The sequence below is a fragment of the Rhodofomes roseus genome (assembly GCF_022264815.1).
Source record: "Rhodofomes roseus strain CIRM-BRFM 1785 chromosome Unknown C8Q71scaffold_23, whole genome shotgun sequence".
Taxonomy (NCBI): Eukaryota; Fungi; Basidiomycota; class Agaricomycetes; order Polyporales; family Fomitopsidaceae; genus Rhodofomes; species Rhodofomes roseus.
Genome location: NW_025952979.1, coordinates 69,848 through 90,785, shown reverse-complemented (window position 1 = coordinate 90,785; position 20,938 = coordinate 69,848). Strand labels below are relative to the sequence as shown.

The following is a 20,938-nucleotide window of genomic DNA, read 5'->3' as shown; positions in this document are numbered from 1 at the left end:
TGCATGTGATTGGCCCGGGGCTGACCGGCGACGGCCGAACAAGTCCGGGGAGAGTAACCGTCCGCAATGACGACCTGACACAACTCTTCGCACTCAACCACACCTCTCTCTCCTCGCCATGCAGTCCCTCGTCGCCCGCTCGTCCGTCGTCCGCCCCAGCGTCCTCAGGTCGTCGGCGAGGACGTTCGCGACCTCGTCGGCACGCGCGCAGGCGGTTCCAACAGAGAAGCCGGTCTTGAACAAGGAGTTCAAGATCTACCGCTGGGTGCGTCGGTTGCATACAGCCTCCTGAGCGATTAGAAACTCACAGAGGCCGGCCCGTTTGTTTGTCTGCATTTTCAGAATCCGGACGAGCCTGCAGCAAAGCCGAAGCTGCAGACGTACACCGTTGACCTTAACCAGTGCGGTCCCATGGTGAGTTTACTGTGTCCTTTGCTCTTCATGCTATCACTCGTTCGAGTCTGCAATTGTCAATGCTACACGGCCGAAAGCGGTATGACTGTATGGGACTAGCGACAGTGAGATATCGTCGGTCTTGTCAGGGGAAGACGAGAACTCGAGCCAGGGCGGACCCGTGTATCGCCGACTCGACTCTGGTGATACTGTCGTAATGCAGAAACGCTGCCATTCCTCCTTATGGGTGATCGAGGGAAGTCACGGTTATAGTCGCCATGACAGGGTCTTCACACCGCGTTCTCCGCGGGCGCGAAGAACACCGCTGTGGTTATGTCCGTCGAAGTATGAATGCCAAAGCGGATGAAGGCTAAGCATGAACCATACTTTCTATTTGATTTCCGTGCTTCTTTGCAGTGCACACAGTTCACTAATCGGCATCTCCCTTTTGCAGATTCTCGACGCACTTATTAAGATCAAGAACGAAACGGACCCCACACTCACTTTCCGCCGTTCATGCCGTGAGGGCATTTGCGGCTCCTGTGCCATGAACATCAACGGTCAGAATACCCTCGCTTGCCTCTGCCGTATCGACAGGAACGAAAGCAAGGATACCAAGATCTACCCTCTTCCTCACAGTGCGTACCAGCTCTCCTGGACATCACATGCGCACCAGCGCTTAACGCAACGCAGTGTACATTGTGAAGGACCTCGTCCCTGACTTGACGCTATTCTACAAGCAATACAAGTCGATCGAGCCCTACCTCAAGAACGACAACCCACCCGCTGACCGCGAGTTCTTGCAGTCGCAGGAAGACCGTCGTAAACTTGACGGGTCAGTATGAATGAATTCGGCGCGTTGAGCATGACCGCTAACGTTCTGATGTTAGCATGTATGAGTGCATCCTGTGTGCGTGCTGCTCGACGTCCTGCCCGAGTTACTGGTGGAACCAGGACGAGTACCTCGGTCCCGCGACCCTCATGGCCGCCTACCGGTGGATGGCAGACTCCCGGGTATGTAACAGGAGTGAAACCTCGCTGATGGAGCATGTTCGTTGACATCAAATTGTGGTGCAGGACACGTATTCGGCACAACGCAAGGAGAAATTGCAGAACGAGATGAGTCTGTACCGGTGCCACACTATATTCAACTGCGCCCGGACATGCCCCAAGGGCCTGAACCCTGCTGCGGCCATCGCGAAGATCAAGCTAGAGCTTGCTGCCGATTAGTTGGGCATGCGCTTCGTTGGGTGAGGGTACGCACGGCTCTTCATATCCGATATCGAAACATTGTCAGCGGAACTCACGCGCTTATTGATTGGCAGGTACACCGCAGTTCGATGCTCGGTGCTGCATATCGTTATTCAAGAGAGATATCACTGGTGTGGGGAGCGACGGGAGGTACCGATGTACAGCTACGTGATCAACGACGTTGTTTCTTATAGCGAGCTTATCGATGAGTCGATGGACTACAATTCGAGGGATCGAACTGTACGTGGATTCGAAGGACGAGTATATATGCCTCGAGGGGTAGGCGTGGGCTTCGGCTGTCCTAGCTTCTGAACGCACGGTGTACTGATTTCAGCGATCACCGCACCCTTATAACTTGCGCAGGCGTTAACAACAGTCGAGGCGAGTCAAGTACATAAATGAACCTGCGCCGAACGGACCGACAAAGAAGGAACATCCAACTAGCAAAACCTTGCCTACAAGTGAGTGCTCGGTCTCCGGTATCACTCATTTGTGCGCACATACAAACTCGAAACAGGTGTAGGTGCGCACCGTATAGTGTTGTTTGAGCACTGCCAAGCGTCAGACACGAGCGGGGCGCACAGTTTGAGTTACTTCACGGCAGGTGGATTATTCTGGTTTGCGAGATGGTTTATGAGGAAACAACGGGCTGTTGGAGAGGCCGAGTTAAGAAACCCACGCGTCGTACGCGGGCTCTAAGTGATCGCTAAGACACCCTCTGCTTGCACAAGTACTTAAAGAGACAGCTGTCAGTTGTACGTGTCCGACACCGGGCCATGAGAAAACTTAGCCGCTTATTCTCGTCAATCTTCAGGCGTTCTACAGCTGAATGCGATACAGCCACACCGCTTCATGCCGAAGTCAAACGGTCAAATGCTGACGCTTCGACTGCGAGTAGTCCCGCAAAGTGAGCTAACCAACTTGGCCCCACGATGAATCGTAGGCTGACGTGTTACAGTGTGGAGAAGGACCAAGGTATGCACTAGCTCCTGAGCGTTAGAGTCTATCCGGGGTGCCTAATGACCATCTGCTGGTAGGCGCGACGGACCTAACTCTTCAGTAGGTCTACCGTTTCGTGGGTGTTCCGATCGCATTCACTCATTCACTTGCAGCGCTCCTATGCTCCCTACCAAAGATGGGGACTCTTCGCAGGCACCCGCTACGTTCGCGCTGCAGGAAGATCTCCACCCCGAGAACGACTTCCGCCTCTTCGCACTAATCGTGGCTATTGATAACTATAAGAATGACGCCATCTTCAATCTGTCTGGATGCGTCAACGATGGCAACGACTTCAGAGCTTTCCTCACCGATACGCTCCATGTCCTGCCACATCGAATCCTCTCCTTGTCGAACGAAAACGCAACACGCGATGCGATCATCGGGGCGTTCGTTGGTCACTTCATCCAGAACCCCGCCATTCGCAACGGAGATGCGATGGTCTTTTTCTATGCTGGCCACGGTGCTCGCGTCGAGGCTCCCGCCGACTGGCTTGCGGATGGTGACAAGATCGAAACGATCGTCGCTCACGACGAGGGACCAAGTGATGCCGAAGGCGAGGTCATTTATGGGATTCCGGACCGCACATTCGACGGGCTGATGCGCCAGCTCGCCCATGAGAAGGGAGACAACATTGTGAGTGGCGCAGCATGCAATCTAGGCTCATCGGTGATCATTAGACTTCCATAGACCGCGATCTTCGACTCGTGCCATTCTGGTGGCATGGCGCGGGCTGCCCTAGACATGGTGGCTCGTGCAGTTCCTCCCCACGTCTCGCCATCTCCGGTTCCTTCGACACTAGACCAGGACATCTGGAGATGGGGGCTATCAACACGTTCTGCGGCCACGGTGGTGCCGACAGGCTTCCTCTACAAAGCTATGCAATCCCACGTGCTCATGGCCGCGTGTCGTCCGGACGAGCAGGCTCTCGAGGCCGCGAGGGTTCCTGAGCCGCGCGGTGCTTTCACCGTTCAACTCCTCAAGTTACTGCGCTCCCACAATCTCGCTGAGTTGACATATGCACGCCTCATAGAGCTGGTGCAGCTACGGCACCAGCATCCACAATGCGAAGGGATCAACAAAAACAGGATCATCTTCGATGCAACCAAGCTTGTCGACCGGGCGCACTCGTTCCGCGTGACGACAAGCGCCACATCGTTGCTCGTAGAGGCGGGGAGTATTCACGGCATCGTTGAGGGTACCGAGTTCACCGCGGAGCCCAGCTCTGGCGTGCCGCTTGACTTCGCCCAGAATGCCGTTTTCCTTGCGACACGCGTCGACGCTCTGCAGTCCGCTCTCACATGTGAATCCTCAGTTCCGTTCCCTGAAACACTACGCGATTTCCGAGTTGTCGTGTCCAAGTGGAACTCGTCGACGATGAAGACCCGATTGCATTACTCTGCGGGCAGCCACTGCTCCGTTGTCGGACCCAACGACTACAGTGATGTGACCGTGCATCTGGGTACTGCGAATGGCTGGCAACTCGAACGCCGTGACCCGCTCGTGGCCAGACACGCCAGCCGTGTGCTCACCATCCCTCGTGGGGATGTCTCGGAGGTTAGTTGGCTCATTTTTGCTTGTGATTGTCACTGAGGGGCAGAGCTTCTCAAAGATATTGGATGCCGTCGCCCGCTTCAACTTCAACCTGTACAGACATAACTTGAAAGCGCCTCTCAGAAACGACCTCGCCGTAGAGCTTCACCAATTGGAGGTGATCCCAGGAACCAGTCTTAGGCCCACATTGCGCCCCATGGGCGACGACTACTTCGACTCGGCACCGGAGCCAGTGTTGTGTGCGGAAGGTTCGTCTTTTGACGTGGGACCCGTGCAGGAGGCCATTATCACGGACATGGAGCCCTATTACGGGCTCACTCTGGTCAATAAGTCAAATCACGATCTCTTTCCGTATGTGTTCTACTTCGATCCAAATGAGTACAGTGTCCAGGTACGCGGGCCTCTGCTGCATCTACCACTGTAAACTCACTGCTGCTCCAGTCTTGGTACCTGCCACCTTCGCCGAACATGGCGCCGCCTCTCCCCAAGGAGGGTAGGCTCCCCATTGGCTACGGTAGCAGTGGAACCGATAGCTTACGGTTTTCCCTACCGTCGGGGGCCAAGGTTGATTCTGGCTTTCTGAAAGTCTTCGTGTCGTCAGCGTGGGTGGACATGCGGAGCGTCCAACAAGCATCGATATTCGACAAGGGTCCACGAAGTTCGCAGAATCGGAAGGATACATCATTCACGGATCTGTGGGACGAATCGATCAGTGTTCTCACCTGCAAAGCATCATATGGATAATCTACTTATGTCAACTGTGTCTTCTACTCTATTTAATTCGTGTTATCCAGGCATTCAGCAAGCTAGCTTATGTATATGGCTTAAAACCGAGCTCTGACTTCGCGATTGTACATGGATAAGGCCGGTGCATTACTGCGTCGCAACTGCTAACGCCATGGTAGAGGAAGGCTGCAGCACTGTGATGAGTCAACGTGCTAAGTCGTACAATGTGAGTGCATCTTCCCTATAACGCTCGATGCGGCAACTATGTCAGCGGTGTTTTCCATTCGTTTCAGGGGGAAATGGAGGGTTCAAGATCATGGTCGGTATCTCGAACAACAAGCCCCGAGCACGGCTGCGCACAAAGCTTCCGGTCTGTCATGGTGTGAACCTTGATATCGAAGATGTCGTTACTGCTAATCGTATTTTGCAGCGGTTCCTACTGCGCGAATGACCAGTGCGTCCCCATATACGGTACAAGTAGGTGTCTGAACTGAACATAGCCCATAATGACCTTCCGCGCCTCTTCCGTAAGGAAGTTGTCTCCAGATGTATGACCCAGACTCGTAGTCATCTCCATTCTAACGTGTACAGTGAACAGCAGTGAACGCTCTCCTAATGGACGGACCCTTACCAAGTGTAGCGAGCCTTCCTGGACAAGGATGACTACTAACGGTAAGTGCGCGTTACTTGAGGTTTTAGAGATAGAAGAACCGTCTGCTGACCAGCAGTGCTGTCACGAAGCAATCGAGCGGCGCAGCCCGGGCCCACGCGGTTTGGGACACATTCACGCGCCATACACCCATATATACAGCTGGGAGGCTTTGTACATGGACACAAGACGACAGACACGACATGGGCGGCGTACGTGACTATCTTGTCAAGTTTGCTATTTGCTTACGCCAACGCTTCATCAGACCCAAGAATCTCCCGCGCCTCAGACATCGCAGGCTTCTGCGAACAAACCCGAGGGATCAGTCTTTCCGAAGGCGGAGCCTTCCATCTTCGCCCTCATCGTCGCCATCGACAAATACCTAAACCCTGTCATACCCGATCTGTCCGGTTGTGTCAACGATGGGGTAGACTTTCGGACCTTCCTCGAGGAGACACTTCGCGTTCCTTCCACAAATATACTCTCTCTGTTGAACGAGTCCGCGACACGAAAGAACATCCTCACTGCATTCGAAGGCCATCTCATCAACAACGAGGCCATACACGAGAAAGACGTCATCTTCTTCTTCTACGCCGGTCACGGAGACCGCGTGGATGCTCCCGCAGGATGGAGATGCGAAGGGCAGATGGTAGAGACTATCTGCCCGTTCGACCAGAAGGCATTCAACACTACGACAACACAGCCCGATGGTGGCACCACGCATCATGCTCGGGGCACGCCCGGCGATGACTCGGATGGAGGTGGTACTCGTCACGTCAGGTTGGAGAACGTGCGCCTCGACGGCTCGGACGAGATGGCATTCGGTATTCCCGATCGAACCTTCAACGGCCTCATGCGTAGGCTCGCATACAAGAAGGGGGATAACATAGTATGTTGCGGTTCCTCGTGTGCTCAAGATGTGCGTAACTGAGTATCCTTTGTAGGTGGCGATATTCGATTGTTGTCATTCTGGAGGGGTGACGCGAGACGTCAATCTTGCCCCGCGATCTTTACCCGACGAACTGGGCCAGCCTCAGCTGCCCGCAACCCTGGACGTCAACTTGTGGTCGTGGCAGAAACCCGACGGCGCTCGGAAAGCCGACTTCATTGTCCCCTCCGGCTTTCTGTACTCCGGGATGGAGTCACACGTTCTTCTTGCCGCTTGCCAGCCGGAGCAGAAGGCTCACGAATACCGCCCGAAGGTTGACGGCCGTCATGGCGACGACGTCCGTAGCCACGGACTGTTCAGTTTCCATATGCTGCAGTTCCTCCGAGAGGCCTACAACCCGGAGATCGGGTTTACCCTGATCAGCTACTCGCGCATGATCGAGGTATTGCCAACGCGGGGTTCGGACGAACGTCCAAAGTTCGGACAGCAGAAGCCGCACTGTGAGGGGCTGCACAAGCATCGGTCGCTCTTCAGAACAACATCGATACCAAAGGACGCGACCAACTTCGACGTGGTCTTTGAAGGATCCACGCTGTACGTGAAGGCGGGCGTCATCCACGGGGTCGTCTCGGGTACGGGGTTTACGTGCCCTGTTCCTCCCGGTACTATGCAATCGGCTCGCAACGTCGTCACTCTTGTCGCCACCAAGACCGTCGAATCCCTTCGCTGCAGTGTGGTCCTCGAAGGGGAGGGCGTTGATATCTCGGCTCTACACGGCGCCCAGGCGTATGTCTCTCGCTGGAACTCTGCCAAGTTGAAGGTAGAAGTGAAGGGTTCGAAGTTGGAGCTGCCGGAGCTGCCGGAACACCAATTCCTGACCACCTCCGAGTCGGACACCGGAGTTGCCGACGTCTCTATCGAAGAGGTCGTCGATGGAGGGTATGTCTTGGAGAGGCATGACCCTCTGACAGCACGCTTTCTCAAGCAACCGTTGTCTTGCAAGACTCCCGGCGTCTCTGCCCCTGCTTTACTCAATGCCCTTGAACGATACAACTCGAATCTTTACCGATTCAACGAAGCCCCCGACGTGAGGGAGGCGTTGTGTGTGAGCGTTCAGCTCCGATCGCTCGAGCTCGAGGAGGCGACACGCAACAGCCTCCGGCCAATATATGTCCCGAGCGGCGAGGATCTGCTGGAGAAAGCTAGGGCCGTTTCCCTTCAACCGATCACTGGCTCAGCCTACCGTCTGTGTGGAGACACAGTTCAAGAGGCAAGGATACCGGATACCGTATTGCCCGATGGTAGTAGGCCGATGTACGGCTTAACTCTGGTGAACCAATCTGGTAGGGATCTATATCCTTACGTATTCTACTATGATCCGAAAAATGGATCGGTACAGGCAAGTATTCTATGTATCTTGTTCTTCAGCATCTGACCGATTCTGTATGATTTAGTCGTGGTACATGCCTCCGAACCGCTACAAAGCGCCTCTACTCAAGAACAACGAACTCCCGATCGGCTATGATCTCAATGGCGATACTGCTATTGAGTTCACGCTCTCTGGCGACACAGTAGAGGAATCTGGTTTTCTGAAGATCATTGTGTCGACCGCATACGTCAACATGGAAGGCTTTGTGCAAGACTCGCTGGTCGATGATGCTCAACCTAGTGGAGGATCCCGCATTGTGCGGATGAAACCAGTAACAAATCTGGAGTTTTGGAGTTCGATGACCTATGTGTTGACTTGCTACCGCCCCTAGACCACTAGTTGAATTGCATGCTGACTCGTGATTAATGGTACTACCTCAGGAGGTCGAAACTGAGGCCACTATGTACAGCGTTGATGTACGTACAAAGTGTTCGCTCCACTGGATGCGCCGCGCCGTTGAGAGATGATATTGAGGTATTGAGGAATAACGAAGCCGGAATAGCGTCACGTTTGCGTCTGCCAATACGTGGGGTACGACTTATGTTATATGATGTGTTGATAGGGACTTCAACGACTCGGTCTGAGGAGGCGGTTCGGACGGTTCGGACTCGACGAATCGGAGTCCTGGCGCAGGGCAATTGCACGTGATGATCTATCGCTGATGGCTGGTCATGGTTGAGTTCCTCCGACTCGGACCGCTGTCCTTGACATGAATCTTGCGCCCATATGCTAGCTACTTCCATGCACTGCGCTGTCTGTAGAATGCATTGCGATGATGTACGTTCACTGGTGAGTACGATTGTCTGGGAAGACAACATCTTCAGAATGAGTATTCCGAGTGTACTGGGTGACCCGCCAGACTCGGAGGCCTATCTGTTTCGGTATTTAGCGGGCGTATGTCCTGGCTGGCGTGCCATGGATATCAGCTATGATGGTTCGGTAGTGCTCGAGGCTGGAGCCGTGGAGGTAAACGCGAGGTTTCTACACCGCTGCAGTCTGGACTGTGCAACTGACCGTGACTGCCGTTAGGTTCTCCGATCGGTACATCTCAGGATCCGATCCTGCGCCCTACCTCTTCCCCCATCGGAGGTACTGCGTGTACAATTCCACCATCAGGAAAAGCCCCTTTTCAGAATATGTCAAATTGCAGAGTATTGTATGTAATAATGAACAATTTCAACTATTCACCTGTTCGGAATATTATAGGGAATTATCTACCCCCCCGAACTTTTGTACGAATTTCAGACAATATACAGAGTATGCGAGTGCATTATGTGTACCTACCTCATTGTTATCTGTCACAGATTGAAGAATACAGCACATATGATCCATCATTGTTCATGTTGTCAGAAGCCTCACACAGACAGAACATATTAGGAACATTATATGAATTGTGAGGTAGTACTGTGAACTATCTAGACGGAGCGAGTACATGTGGTGAACAAACAAAGTACTACTATTACTAATTAGCAAGCCTGAATTCTATATTCATCATCTCTCAGAGGTACTACTCGTCCATTATCTGCTCCCTCAAACCCATTCTCATTGCCAGACTGCAACAGCACATGAAGGTTGTGGCCGAGGCTGAACAAACACAGACGTTAGGGAAGACACATAAGGAAGGCCTAGTACAGGTGAAGTTACTAAGCATCACCAATTGAACGAGATGTACCATGACATACCGCAGTCAAAGCTAACACAAGCATTGTTGGCGCGACTTCACGTTCGGACGGAGCAATCGTCACCGGGCGTGGTTCGGAAGATACGGTATACAGCGCGGGAGCGATCGGGGAGGAAGCGCTACTCTCGTCGGCGCGGTAGCCCCCGCCGCGTCTGTCGGCGCGTTGAGCGTGAACACGAAGGGTTGACGGGAGTGGCTGATGGTCGGGGTTGAAGTTAGCAGGCACAAGGTGAACACGGGGAAGAGACGCACGGGGGGCAGACGCAGTGGCGGCAGCGCTGTGTTCCTCTGATGGTGATGGGAACAGCAACTGCAGTGGGAACCTGGCACGCAGTGGCAATGCGGCGGGATGAGCGGAGAGGGCTGCGACACGCGGTGAGAGCCACACGGATGAGGGTGGTGAGTTGGGCTGTGAGGAGGGTCAGCAGAGCGGATAAGACATACAACGTACCTTTTATGCAGCCTCTCGGCCGCGCTAGCCCTCTACCCTGCATCCGCGTCCTTCGTGAGCACACTAACGACACTTTTGCGGCGTCGTCAGTGCTGTTATGTACTGCTAACGTGTCGCGTTGGACGTGCGTTGATGTGTCAGATTGGTTACGACTCACCTATACCTCTGACAGGCCCATGACGGGCCTGTCTCTTCATGGAACAGCCGCATTTGATGTTCTTGTGGTTGCGCGGCGGGCGAGCGGCGCAGGGCAAGGCCGTGGAGGCTCGTAGAGGAGGTAAAGGGAGTTTGCGAACCGCGCTGGCAGTGGACGGACGCAAGCGCTGTCGGACTTGCCTTATGCGGCAGGATTTTCACGTGATGCGGGTACGCGGACACCGCGCGTTTCTGAAGTCCAAGTCACCCAATAGTCAATAACTGCGACGTCGCCTCGCCGCCGTCGTCCTCCCACTCAGAGTCACCTCACCGCCGCCGTCCTCCCACCCACCTCTCCGCCGCCACCAACACCAACACCCGCTGGTGCCACCGCCCACCAGTACATGCCCGCCACCACCTGCCAGCACGCACCCACCGCCGCCGCCGTCTCATGCCGCCGCCTCGCTTCGCCGCGGCCGACGACAAATGGGCGGTGGACGCGTGAGCACGATGCGAAGGTGAGTAACATCGCACGCGATCGAGCTGACTAACGGGGAGTATGGGGCAGGGCCGGTGCGCGCTCGCTGACCCAGCGCGCACATTGGGCGGGCGACCAGGCGACAGCGCATACGCCAACCGCGAGCGCGCTGGGCGAATGCCCAGCACTGCACGAGCAGATGAGCAGGTGAGTGAGCAAGCACACAGGCACAGGACGCGGATTAGCACCACGCACACGGCAACCGCGAGTGTGCTGTGCCAATGCCCAGCACACACACACGGCCGACGAGCGCGCCGCGACTACACGCATGGCCGACGAGTGCGCCGCGACTACGGGCACGGCAACGAGCAGGTGGGAGGGTGTGCGGGCAGCGCGGGTGGACAGCTGACGGTCAGCGTGGGCCAGGGCCGGGGCGTGCACGCCGACCCAGCGCGCACGCCGGGCGAGCACTCAGGCGACAGCGCACACGCTAACCGCGAGCGTGCTGGGTGAATATCCCGCACGCAGGCATGGCCGACGAGCGCGCCGTGACTACGGGCACGGCAACGAGCAGGCGGGAGGGTGTGCGGACAGCGCGGGTGGACGGGAATTGTGCGGACGCACACGAGCGGCTGCTCCCGCCTGCGGGCGAAGGGTCGGCGGGGAGCGGATGGCGGGAACGTGTGGGCGCAAGTGCGAGTGAACAGCCTGAGGGAGGACAGCGAGGACAACGGGGTGCAGGCAACAAACCCAACGCCGCGCAGATACCACCGAGGTAAGCAAACCCGCGGTCCACCGCCAACACCGGCGGTGTATCCGGGAAGGGTACGGGTTTGCGGGTTGCGGGTGCGGTATGCGCCCTGCGCACTCACGGTGCTACCCGTGTTTTGGGACACTAACGCCGAGCACCGCGGTCTACGTCCTCGACGACGACCTATGCCCTGCCGCCCTATCATGTTGATTATCAGGAACATAATATATATCTTGTGTTGTGGCGTAATGTCCCAATGTTGAAGTACAAAGGACTGAACTCGTGTAATGTACACCGAATTGTAGAATTGATACACTTTTCTTAATTTTCTTCGGTCTGTTTCACTTGTTGACACTAAGACAAATATTACTACGTCATGTACAGCCCCTCAATGGATTCTCAGCAAGGCTTTGTTCATTCCGCTAATACTGCGGAATGCATTGATCATTAGCTATGTTCTGTAGAACGCATCAATCGTTACCTATGTTCTGTAGAATATGTCTACATTAGCTTCGTTCTGCACAATACTCATAACTTCTAACAAATTCTCAAAAGGGGGTTTTCCTGATGACGGTGATCAACTACCTTACAGCCACCGTTCGCAATGCAGCGTACGCGTGCATATGGCCACCCATTCAGACCGATAACAGAGGTTCGGCACTAGCGGGATTAGGCCGCTCCACTCATGGGAAGGGTCATCATCAGGAAAACCTGAATTCCCTAAGTTTCACTAATTTAGGGCAAATTATGCCTGACTCCCTAATCATACTCTCATTTGGGACAATTAGTCCTAATGGCCATAATGTCCACTAATGATGATACAGTTTGATGACATTATCTCAAGTAGACATACTGGCAAATGAAATGTAAACATGGCGTGTATACTTTGATATACTATTGCCTACTGCTTGAACAGTTATGACATATGCACTTCAGTGCTGATCAGAGTTTGAGACCTCTGTATGCAGCATAAGCATGCAATGAGGACCTCAGGCATGATCCTTAGTCATGGCAAAACACAATGGTATATTTCTTGAATGACAGGCAAGCATACAGGACAAACAACAGTTACAAGCAAATCATATCCCAATTTAACTAGAGTCCAGACAAACCGACCAACTTACACTGGGAGGGTGAGGAGCGATTACCGGACGTGTGGTCATCTCGCACAGCCCGGTGTTCGTCCAGGAACTCGCCCATGCGGGACGCCGGGGGAGTGCTCGAGAGGCCGGAGAGAGACACAGGTGCAGAGCCGCGAGGTGGGGGCGAGTCGACAGGAGGGGCATGCAAACACAAACGCGCGTCGGTAGAAGGAGTGAGCCCACACATGTGCTTCACCTGCGCGGGCGAAGATGCGTCGAACGAGAGGGGTATCCCGAGCTCGACCCGTACCCTAACCCGCCCGGGTACAGACTCACCGCAGGGGGCGAGAAAGCATCAGCAATATACATCGTCAGTAAGCACACTGGCAACAGGAGAGATCACGCACCGAAGGCACTCTGGCAAGCCGTCTGCGGAGACCCTGACCATGCGTGAGTCACGCAAGAGCTTGCGCGCGAGCTCCCATTCGCCGACAAACCATCGATTGACTGGGGTATTATGAATCCACCTGCACAAATGCCACGGCAGCAGCAGCACGCCCAGAATACGACTTACCTCGGTAGTACCGACGTACCCGCCCCGGCCCCGCTCAATGCGCGTCCCGTGCGTGCCCACGCGTCCGACCAACCGTTCTCCGCCGCCCTCGCACCCAAGATCGACTGGAGCGAGGGCTAATCGACCTGCCCAGTCAGGCATTCGCGTGTGGGCTGGCGCGACTAACACGCATGTCGCGTGGGAGCTCGATCGGGCGCACTGGTCTTCGAGCGGTGTATCGGCTGGGCCGTCGCGGTCCTCGCTTGGGGCCACTACTAGTAGCGTGTCTTGTCCCTCCGGGGAGATGGTGTCATCGCGGCGGGCGCAAGCGCGGGTGCGGCAATCCACGTCAGCGGGAGCCGGTTGGCCGCAAGGTGCACGGACAGCGGCCGGCTTGAGGGCCGCTGGATGGCGCCACTTGACGCGTTGAGTAGCCGTCCGGGCACAAGAGGGTAGGTGTTGAGGACGGGGAGAGAGTCGACCGCCGAGGGCAGACAGGTAGGCGGGGCGGGAGGAGGAGCCAACGCCGTGACGGGACTTCAAACTTTCCAGGAGCCCGCCGGGAAAATCCGAGGCGGGCGCTCGTTACGTGACTCGTGCGCAACGTGGCGGGGGCTTTTCTCTTGCCTCTTTCCACCACGACCGACCGTTGCGCGTTCGTCAAGACGATCGCGCCGTCGCGCGTTTCGGATGCAAAGGCCAATGAGTCGAAGGTAAGTAGATACTGTGTGTGTCAAATGCTCATGAGTTCTTTCTAGCTCGCCGACGTAGCGCGCTCGACGACCGCCTCAACATCATTCGGGACATCCTTCGCGGATCATGACACACGCGGAGCTGGACTTGGGACAGCCCGCCTGCGGTGAAGACGGATGGCCATGGGAGGACAGCACGCACCGGGAGCACCGCAGTTGGCCGCTACACGTTCGGTACGCATTGCGCGCGAACGAGTGCTGAGCAGCAGTTGATACTGTCGAACGGAAGACAGCCAAGATAGCGCAGTCACAGCGGATGACATACCTCGCCGGCCGTCACCACAGTTAATGGTACGTATTGCGTACCAAACCAGCGCGACCGCACGACGTCTAGTACGTCCTTGACGTCCAAGTCAGCAAGTGCGGCGAGACGTACCTTCCCTGCACGTACCACCAACAACGGGCCCCCGACGTTGCGAACGTGTCGAGCTCGCTGCGACACGCACGACCAAGGACGGGCACGAGCCCGTCGCAAACGTCTGCCAACGAAGGTCAGTCAGTGTCCATCCGATGAACAGAAGGCGGGAAACCAACTCACTGATGCCTTCCCAGCCCTTTTCCCCCGTCTTTTATATCTCGCCGCGCGTGCCACTCCCGGGTGTCTGTCAGCCCGATGATGCACGGCTGCCGGTCGCCGTCGTGATTCAACCCTGACCGGAGACCGCGCGCGTCATCCCCGTCTCGGTTACATTGCCGCACCGCGCGAGATGCGACATCCGCGGACACTCACCAAGCCGTACGTTATCCCGCCTCTGCGTGCGGCTAGTGCACGGCGAGGTATTTCCATCTGTGGAATGCCGTGAGGGCGAATAATGTGAATCGCAGACCACTGGGTCAGTACGACGTACAGAACGGCTGGCCATTGGGCCAGCAGGCTCACGAACATTGCCAGAAACGAGGAACACACCGAATGGCGAGACTGGACCGTTTGCGTACAGACTCAAGCTTCTTGTGTACTTCGCACGAGAACCGGTAAGTACATCATACCGATTCATACAATTTATATACGCTGCGTCCTAGTACACCAGCCTTGCGCCATGTATACAGGGAGAACGCAACAGAAGAGTAAGGCTGGAAGACTCACCTAGCCGTTCAGTCGCCGATCAGGCCAAGCGAGTATGGTATTTTGGAAAGCGCAGATGGAGTGTCGTGTGTATTGATAGGTTGCTCGAGGACTGGGCGCTGATGTCGGCGCAACGACGGGCTCACGAACGTGGCTCGAAACAGGGAACACGCGCACGAACTTCAACACGGCGTGAGTGGGTCCCAGACTAGCAGGTGCGCGATCACACTACATGGATTGATTGCCTACATATCTCACTGACTTACTTACATACAGGTACTCCTGTCCGTGCAGCTGCTTCTCTGAGGCGTCGACATGCGCGCCGATCCGCCCATCGACTATCGTACACATCGCCCGCATGCACGCCGCGTCGTCTGTGTTGGCGACCTTCGCGTCCTTCACTACCGGCGCGCGCCGGCCACCACGGTGCTGTGTGCTCACGAGAAGGTCACCGTAGCAGCGGGGCTGCTCTGCCCGATGAAGGTGTGCCGGCGTGGATGACTGTTGCAGGTGTGTGTGGATCCGTTGCATTTGATTTGATTGAGTGCACTGATGCTCTCCCTTCTGTGTGCGTGACAGTTGGCTAGTCAATGTTTGTGTGAGTACCTAGCTCTTGTCTGTACTGCTCCTCCGTCTCCTTTGTTCTAGTACTGCCTATAGATCTGTGATTAGTATATCTGTGTTTGCTTCACATGGGCATACAGTCTTGCTGTCATTCTGTAGTGCAATATATCTCTTTTTATGTAATGTCATGCTGTGTGACAGTGAGCAGAGCATATATGTACCCTTCTTTGTGATCTGATGCATGTATTGTGGACTCATTGCAGAGTGAATGTGTCTCATTAGAGTCTTGTTATGAAGGACTGTGTCTTACATAGTGTACATTGTGCCTCATTCATACAGAATTAGCACAGGATTGAACAGGATTATGGACTAATTAGAGCAAATTATTTTTGGGAGCAAGGAAAGTTCACTACTGGCTAATGTCCCTCATTATATCTAATTCTATGAAAGTTTGTCTCATCTGTTGTTATGAGACCTCATTAGGGAATTCAGGTTTTCCTGATGATACTAATATCGACAGACCGCGGAGAATCGGAGAAGACCAGCGCCGTACTAGAACTGGACACGTTCGAGGTTGCGTGTCCTTACTAAATGGGTCGAACGTAGTACCAGAATAGGGGATGATAAGTTGAGTGCCCAGGTCATGAACAGTCACGTCTGCTCAGCACATTCGTTCCTGCGTCCCAGGTCGCCGAGGCATGCCCCAACGACCAGAGCGGACGAATGCTATGGAAATGCAATGCTTTACTCGGCGCAAATATCACAATGTATCAAGTCGAATGTAGAGGGACCCATGTACGAAGGCAAACTTGAACAGTGCAGTTTCTGTTGCCAACCTCAAGCTTTGTCTTTGGACGGATCACCTAGCTGCCCTGCCATATATTGTGAGTACAAGTGCGCGCGACTGGCCCACTGTAGCACGACATCCTCATGGTATAGTTCGCAGGACACCCGTGTTCCGCCTTCACACGCCGCACGAAGCCATGTCCAAATCAACGTCTGTGGCTATCGACGTGCGGTGCGGCACGTTTTGACAACTAAGGGTGCAATGAATGAGTGTCCACTGATGCTCAGAATTTAGGTTAGCTGCATCGGACACTGAGACAGCAACCATGCTTGCATCATATAATGATGCCGCGTTTGATCACAAGTCCAGTACGTCAGAACTCTTTGTTTCGAGCTCAACCGACGGCAGGCATAAAAGGGTCATCCACAATCTTGTATGCGCTATCCCATCCTGGAGCATGACGCGGCAAGTGCAGTACCGTCAAGCCCTATTGCAACGTCCAAAGTATGTGCCATCACCTACATGGCTGCATGTCCGATGTCAGGATCTCACTGTCTGGCGCCTCAGACGGGATGACTCGGGGATCCCTCCGCCGAAGAAGACCACTGCCATCTCACGGTGAGGTCCAGCTGAATTAAAATGGCCATGATGAGAGTATAAGAGTATACTAAGGTCTGTTCACAACGCCTCGTTTGTGCAGAAAGGACGACACTATGACAGTTACCGGTCAACCACTGTCGTTGGACGACATAAAATCAAGGTGGATACCTATCCGCACCGCAGACGGGAGCGCTGACGCAGAGCTATGCAGGGAAGACAGCTTTGCAGCCGAGATCGAATACTCGTCACGGTACGGCTACTACTACTACATACACTATGCGCAACTGACCTCTGGACCGAAGGCAGGAAGACAAGAAATTCGATGATTTGACAACTCACGAAGTCGATTCGAAGTCAAGGTGAGTTGTTTGCGTGCATTATTGGCAAATCCGAATATTAAGAAGCCTCGGCTACAGTGACTTGGAGGACTCGGAGAATCTTCATGTATCAAGAGTAACAACATATGGCAAATATGCACTTGAGTGAGTTCGCCCCTATATACCTCTAGTGACCGCGAATTGATTGGGTTTCAGAGCGAGCTTTGACGGTGATGTGTCCATAACAGCCCAAGAGAGTATTGTGACGACGCAGGAAAGCTTCCAATCACCCCCGGAAGGTCTCAGGCAACGGCATAGCCAAAAGGCTGGGACTGGCCGCATGATCGCAGACAAGCCCATCTTTGCGCTCGTCATCGCCATTGATACGTACAAGAACAAATCGATCCCATCCCTTGAGGGCTGTGGTCTCGACGGCGCCGACTTTGTCCACTTCCTCACGAATACACTGCGCGTCCCCGAGAGCCGCATCATCCAGCTCAACAACGAGCAGGCCACGCGTTCCGCGATACTCGCCGCCTTCCAATGCGCGTTTATCGAGAACGACAAAATTGAGCACGGCGACGCGATGGTTTTCTTCTACGCGGGGCATGGCGATCGCGTCAAGGCGCCTGTTGGATGGACAGCGAATGACGATATGATCGAGATGATCTGCCCGTTCGACCTAGAGACTCCAGACGATAACGGGGTCCCCATCCCTGGCATCCCAGACCGGACTTTCGATAGTCTCATGCGATACTTGGCCTCGGTGAAAGGAGACAACATTGTACGTGCATCTCCAGACCACTCCGTCGACAGACAGCCTGATCGACCCCGTGCATGATATAGCTTGCTATATTCGACTCCTGTCACTCAGGCGGCGTGGCCCGTAGCCGCAGGCACGGTACGCCTCGACAGTTGGGTACCAACGTACCCCGCTCCCCCATTCCTGCGACGCTGGATGAGGACATTCAATGGGCTGGTCGCCTGGATCCCCCAGGCACCGAGGGCACCAGTCGCGGAGCGAAGTCAGCTATATCATCAGGGTTTTCGTACTCTGCCATGCGTTCGCACGTCCTCCTCGCGGCCTGCCGAGCTAATGAAAAGGCTCTGGAAAATCGCGTCGCGATCAAAGAGAGAGGTGCCTCTAGTGGGCCTACGCACCGCGGGGCAAAAGCCGTGCCCGTCGCTTCGACCGGCGAGCCTACTGGTACGTCGAACAGAACGCCAACGCGTGGGATGTTCACCCTCCACCTGCTTGCGTATCTGCGTTGGGCACATGAGAAGGAGGAGCGTCTCGAACAACTCACCTACGCGCGTCTCATGGACTCCTTGTTGACCCCGGCATCAGCTTTTCGTGCAATTCCTCTGACGGCCCTGTCAGGGGCTTCATAAGCGCTCAGATCGCTTCAGATCACATCAGAACGGCTCATTCGGCCAGCCCTCAAGGTGTCGACTTTTTGCGAATTGTTGCTGTCAGATAGAATCATCAGACAGCGTCAGACACTCTCAGAGAGTCTCAGAGCAGTCCGAATCCGCGTCAGCATGTCAGATACGCCAGAGAATATATATAACACAAATATATTTGCTGTTCTTTGTATGACTCGTTGGGCCAATTAATCACTGTCTACTGTAGCTACTATTAACTGACGGTACGCTCGCGCGAGCTACTGTCCGGTCCATGCGCGTAGCGGCACACCATAAGCTCAAACTCACCCACTGTGCACTTGCTGGTCAGCGTGTACAGCTCGTCGCCCTTGCATCTCCTTGCGCTTGCGTCCGCCGGGCTCAACTTGCACCGTCCACCCGACTGCGAGGATGTGTGATCACTCCGCGCTCCTCGCAGTTGATGGGGCCCCGCTCACTCGACGAGTGAAATCTGGTGTGCGCGTTCAATGCGAAGACGGCTGAAAAGCTCGCCGCGCGACACGCGAAGAACAAGCCCACGCGCACGCTCAACGCGAGCCACTGCCTGCTCCCGCGGTCTCGCCGTGTTTGCGTGGACAAGCCTGGATACGCGCACACCAAGAATCCGAGCACGAGCTCTAGGGCTGTCACCCTTGCAGCCCAGACAGGCGCGCCGAGGCACCCGAAGGAGACGTGTCGCACAGCGAGGAGAAATGACCGCGGAGACTCGCGGGTGGAGCTACCAAGCGTCGGGGATGGGCTGAAAGCCCGTTTGACGTCTGGATACTCGGTGGCCTGGCTCTTTTTCGACGTGTGGTCCTGCTTAGCGGACTAGGTTACGCCGGGCTTGAGCGTGCGTGTCGGCGCGTGCCGCATTGTAACTGGGTGCGGTGAGTTCGTGCTGGCCATACCCGTGCGCAGCATGTTCAGATTTTCCGGTGCATGCTTACCGGGCTTTTGTTAGGGAGGCTGTGCCACTCATCTTCACCGCGCTCGTGCTTTCTCGTACATGGCCATCTCCCTCGCGTTAATCTCCGTCAGGTTGGGATATGTTTGTTTGGTTCGTCGGCGGGTCAAGTGGACAAGTGAGGTACACTCACTAAAGTTGCCGTCCCGCTGGCCACTCATTCTCCACAAGCCTCTGGCGGTACTCTCGGCGCGTCGCTGGAGCTCTGCTGAGCCACGCGATCGTGGGGCGCGCAGCGGGTTGATTCACGTGCCGACATCAATTGCGAACAGGCCCGAGCGTATGTTCTCGAGGTATGTATTAAGCGGAGGTAAGAGGGAGGGAGGACAGGGAGTAGGAGGCCGAAGGCAGACACAACGGAAGTTGGGTGGTGAGAGTTAGGTCGCGAAAACCGCCAAGTGGCAAGCGCCGGCACGTGTGGCGTGTCGTGGCAGAGGCGCCTCCTTAGCACTTCCGAGTCTCCTCCATGTCAACGTTCAGTGCACCTAAGTGCAACACTGGACGGCAAGATCTGCACCGCTGGTACGCCCCCCCCCCTTCCGCGGTTCACTTTATTCATGGGGTATGCGAACTAGCGCTCGCTCTTCACGTCGTTGAGGATGGCGGCTTCAGCAACGGCTTTGTGTACCAGAACATGCAGACCACACCGCACGGACACGTCGAACACGTTCGAGAGCACGTCCTGCTGGCGGGACGTAAAATCAGCAGACCGAACGAACGATCGACCAGACCACGGTCCAGGACTCTTCCTCCGGGCGGTGCGGCCTCAGCGCGCCGGCCTCAACACCCGCTCAAAGCAACGGAAAAGCCAGGGTACAACGGAAACGGGAGTGCGGTAAGCTAGTATAGGTGAGTCTGGATATTCACTTCGTACTGTTGTGTCTTTCACTCGCATTCGCACACTCGCCCGCTCGTTTCCCCTTTCCTACTCGCCTGTCAACCCACTCCGAGTCTCCTGTTCGCCCTTTCGCCCGCCCACGCTCTCAGCTCTTTATGCTGAAAATCATGCACGCATGCAATCACCTAGCATTCAGATAACCTCATCCGACTCTGCGCTTGTTGTGACTGTCGCCGCATGCTCGCTCGCAGTACACGCGCAGGCACCCCGACACGTAGCTCAAGGACCTCGTCCTGTACGTCACAAGCCAGACGCACTCACTTGGCTTCAAGGCGAGCCTCGTCCTCGGGCTCCAGCGCCACGTCTTGGACGTCAAGTTTGAGGACGAGTACGCGCTCCGGGGTGAGATGCTCCGCGCCACATTCGAGGAGGACGTTACGCGCGGGAAGCATACGTTCCCACTGAGTGAGCGGGTTTGCTGGTTTGGGTAGTGTTTGATCTGACTTTCGGGTTGGTAGTTGGCACGGTCGGGACGACCTCCTCGGGCATTATTGATCGTCTTGACGAGATCGGTGAATTCTGTGAGTGCATCAGCTCTATTGTATATGCGGCCACTTATCACCGTGCA

The 20,938-nt window shown here is 55.3% G+C and overlaps 7 protein-coding genes across 7 annotated transcripts; 4 read left to right on the top strand and 3 right to left on the bottom strand.

The window, feature by feature from the left end:
• Window positions 1-3: 3 nt before the first annotated feature.
• C8Q71DRAFT_778839 (succinate dehydrogenase and fumarate r) lies at window positions 4-1,924 on the top strand. Its single transcript, XM_047924792.1, has 6 exons — window positions 4-265; window positions 343-414; window positions 848-1,031; window positions 1,087-1,228; window positions 1,284-1,407; window positions 1,471-1,924. The coding sequence occupies exons 1-6, from the start codon at window positions 119-121 to the stop codon at window positions 1,621-1,623; spliced, it is 822 nt and encodes a 273-aa protein (XP_047775010.1). The 5' UTR covers window positions 4-118; the 3' UTR covers window positions 1,624-1,924.
• Window positions 1,925-2,474: 550 nt separating this feature from the next.
• On the top strand, window positions 2,475-5,056 carry C8Q71DRAFT_274966 (caspase domain-containing protein). The gene is made up of 4 exons (XM_047917444.1): window positions 2,475-3,276; window positions 3,331-4,197; window positions 4,253-4,585; window positions 4,636-5,056. The coding sequence occupies exons 1-4, from the start codon at window positions 2,764-2,766 to the stop codon at window positions 4,936-4,938; spliced, it is 2,016 nt and encodes a 671-aa protein (XP_047775009.1). The 5' UTR covers window positions 2,475-2,763; the 3' UTR covers window positions 4,939-5,056.
• A 642-nt stretch (window positions 5,057-5,698) lies between these two features.
• Window positions 5,699-8,253, top strand: C8Q71DRAFT_778832 (caspase domain-containing protein). Its single transcript, XM_047924791.1, has 4 exons — window positions 5,699-5,781; window positions 5,835-6,458; window positions 6,514-7,857; window positions 7,913-8,253. The coding sequence occupies exons 1-4, from the start codon at window positions 5,773-5,775 to the stop codon at window positions 8,216-8,218; spliced, it is 2,283 nt and encodes a 760-aa protein (XP_047775008.1). The 5' UTR covers window positions 5,699-5,772; the 3' UTR covers window positions 8,219-8,253.
• Window positions 8,254-9,458: 1,205 nt separating this feature from the next.
• On the bottom strand, window positions 9,459-10,314 carry C8Q71DRAFT_778825 (uncharacterized protein). The gene is made up of 4 exons (XM_047924790.1): window positions 10,177-10,314; window positions 9,821-10,124; window positions 9,570-9,764; window positions 9,459-9,512 (listed from the first exon to the last, which is right to left on the bottom strand). The coding sequence occupies exons 1-3, from the start codon at window positions 10,214-10,216 to the stop codon at window positions 9,629-9,631; spliced, it is 480 nt and encodes a 159-aa protein (XP_047775007.1). The 5' UTR covers window positions 10,217-10,314; the 3' UTR covers window positions 9,459-9,512; window positions 9,570-9,628.
• A 122-nt stretch (window positions 10,315-10,436) lies between these two features.
• On the bottom strand, window positions 10,437-11,058 carry C8Q71DRAFT_778823 (uncharacterized protein). The gene has a single exon (XM_047924789.1). The coding sequence runs from the start codon at window positions 10,960-10,962 to the stop codon at window positions 10,702-10,704; it is 261 nt and encodes an 86-aa protein (XP_047775006.1). The 5' UTR covers window positions 10,963-11,058; the 3' UTR covers window positions 10,437-10,701.
• Window positions 10,844-11,673, bottom strand: C8Q71DRAFT_274455 (uncharacterized protein). The gene has a single exon (XM_047917443.1). It carries the CDS (start codon window positions 11,604-11,606, stop codon window positions 10,983-10,985), a length of 624 nt encoding a protein of 207 aa, XP_047775005.1. The 5' UTR covers window positions 11,607-11,673; the 3' UTR covers window positions 10,844-10,982.
• A 5,768-nt stretch (window positions 11,674-17,441) lies between these two features.
• On the top strand, window positions 17,442-17,942 carry C8Q71DRAFT_714572 (uncharacterized protein; the record flags this gene model as incomplete). Its single annotated transcript, XM_047920979.1, has 1 exon — window positions 17,442-17,942. One exon carries the CDS (start codon window positions 17,442-17,444, stop codon window positions 17,940-17,942), a length of 501 nt encoding a protein of 166 aa, XP_047775004.1.
• Window positions 17,943-20,938: the final 2,996 nt, after the last annotated feature.

What these genes read in the sequence shown, in the direction of transcription:
- C8Q71DRAFT_778839 (XM_047924792.1), top strand. Translation starts at nt 119, where the DNA reads ATGCAGTCCCTCGTCGCCCGCTCGTCCGTCGTCCGCCCCAGCGTCCTC. An exon ending in AGTTCAAGATCTACCGCTGG is followed by an intron (nt 266 to 342) that starts GTGCGTCGGTTG and finishes CTGCATTTTCAG; the next exon opens with AATCCGGACGAGCCTGCAGC. An exon ending in TTAACCAGTGCGGTCCCATG is followed by an intron (nt 415 to 847) that starts GTGAGTTTACTG and finishes TCCCTTTTGCAG; the next exon opens with ATTCTCGACGCACTTATTAA.
- C8Q71DRAFT_274966 (XM_047917444.1), top strand. Translation starts at nt 2,764, where the DNA reads ATGCTCCCTACCAAAGATGGGGACTCTTCGCAGGCACCCGCTACGTTC. An exon ending in ATGAGAAGGGAGACAACATT is followed by an intron (nt 3,277 to 3,330) that starts GTGAGTGGCGCA and finishes AGACTTCCATAG; the next exon opens with ACCGCGATCTTCGACTCGTG. An exon ending in CAAATGAGTACAGTGTCCAG is followed by an intron (nt 4,586 to 4,635) that starts GTACGCGGGCCT and finishes CTGCTGCTCCAG; the next exon opens with TCTTGGTACCTGCCACCTTC.
- C8Q71DRAFT_778832 (XM_047924791.1), top strand. An exon ending in ACAAGAAGGGGGATAACATA is followed by an intron (nt 6,459 to 6,513) that starts GTATGTTGCGGT and finishes TATCCTTTGTAG; the next exon opens with GTGGCGATATTCGATTGTTG. An exon ending in CGAAAAATGGATCGGTACAG is followed by an intron (nt 7,858 to 7,912) that starts GCAAGTATTCTA and finishes TGTATGATTTAG; the next exon opens with TCGTGGTACATGCCTCCGAA.
- C8Q71DRAFT_778825 (XM_047924790.1), bottom strand. Translation starts at nt 10,216, where the DNA reads ATGAAGAGACAGGCCCGTCATGGGCCTGTCAGAGGTATAG. An exon ending in TGGGCCTGTCAGAGGTATAG is followed by an intron (nt 10,125 to 10,176) that starts GTGAGTCGTAAC and finishes GCGACACGTTAG; the next exon opens with CAGTACATAACAGCACTGAC. An exon ending in CGCCACTGCGTCTGCCCCCC is followed by an intron (nt 9,765 to 9,820) that starts GTGCGTCTCTTC and finishes CCCGACCATCAG; the next exon opens with CCACTCCCGTCAACCCTTCG.
- C8Q71DRAFT_778823 (XM_047924789.1), bottom strand. Translation starts at nt 10,962, where the DNA reads ATGCGTGTAGTCGCGGCGCGCTCGTCGGCCGTGTGTGTGTGCTGGGCA.
- C8Q71DRAFT_274455 (XM_047917443.1), bottom strand. Translation starts at nt 11,606, where the DNA reads ATGTTCCTGATAATCAACATGATAGGGCGGCAGGGCATAGGTCGTCGT.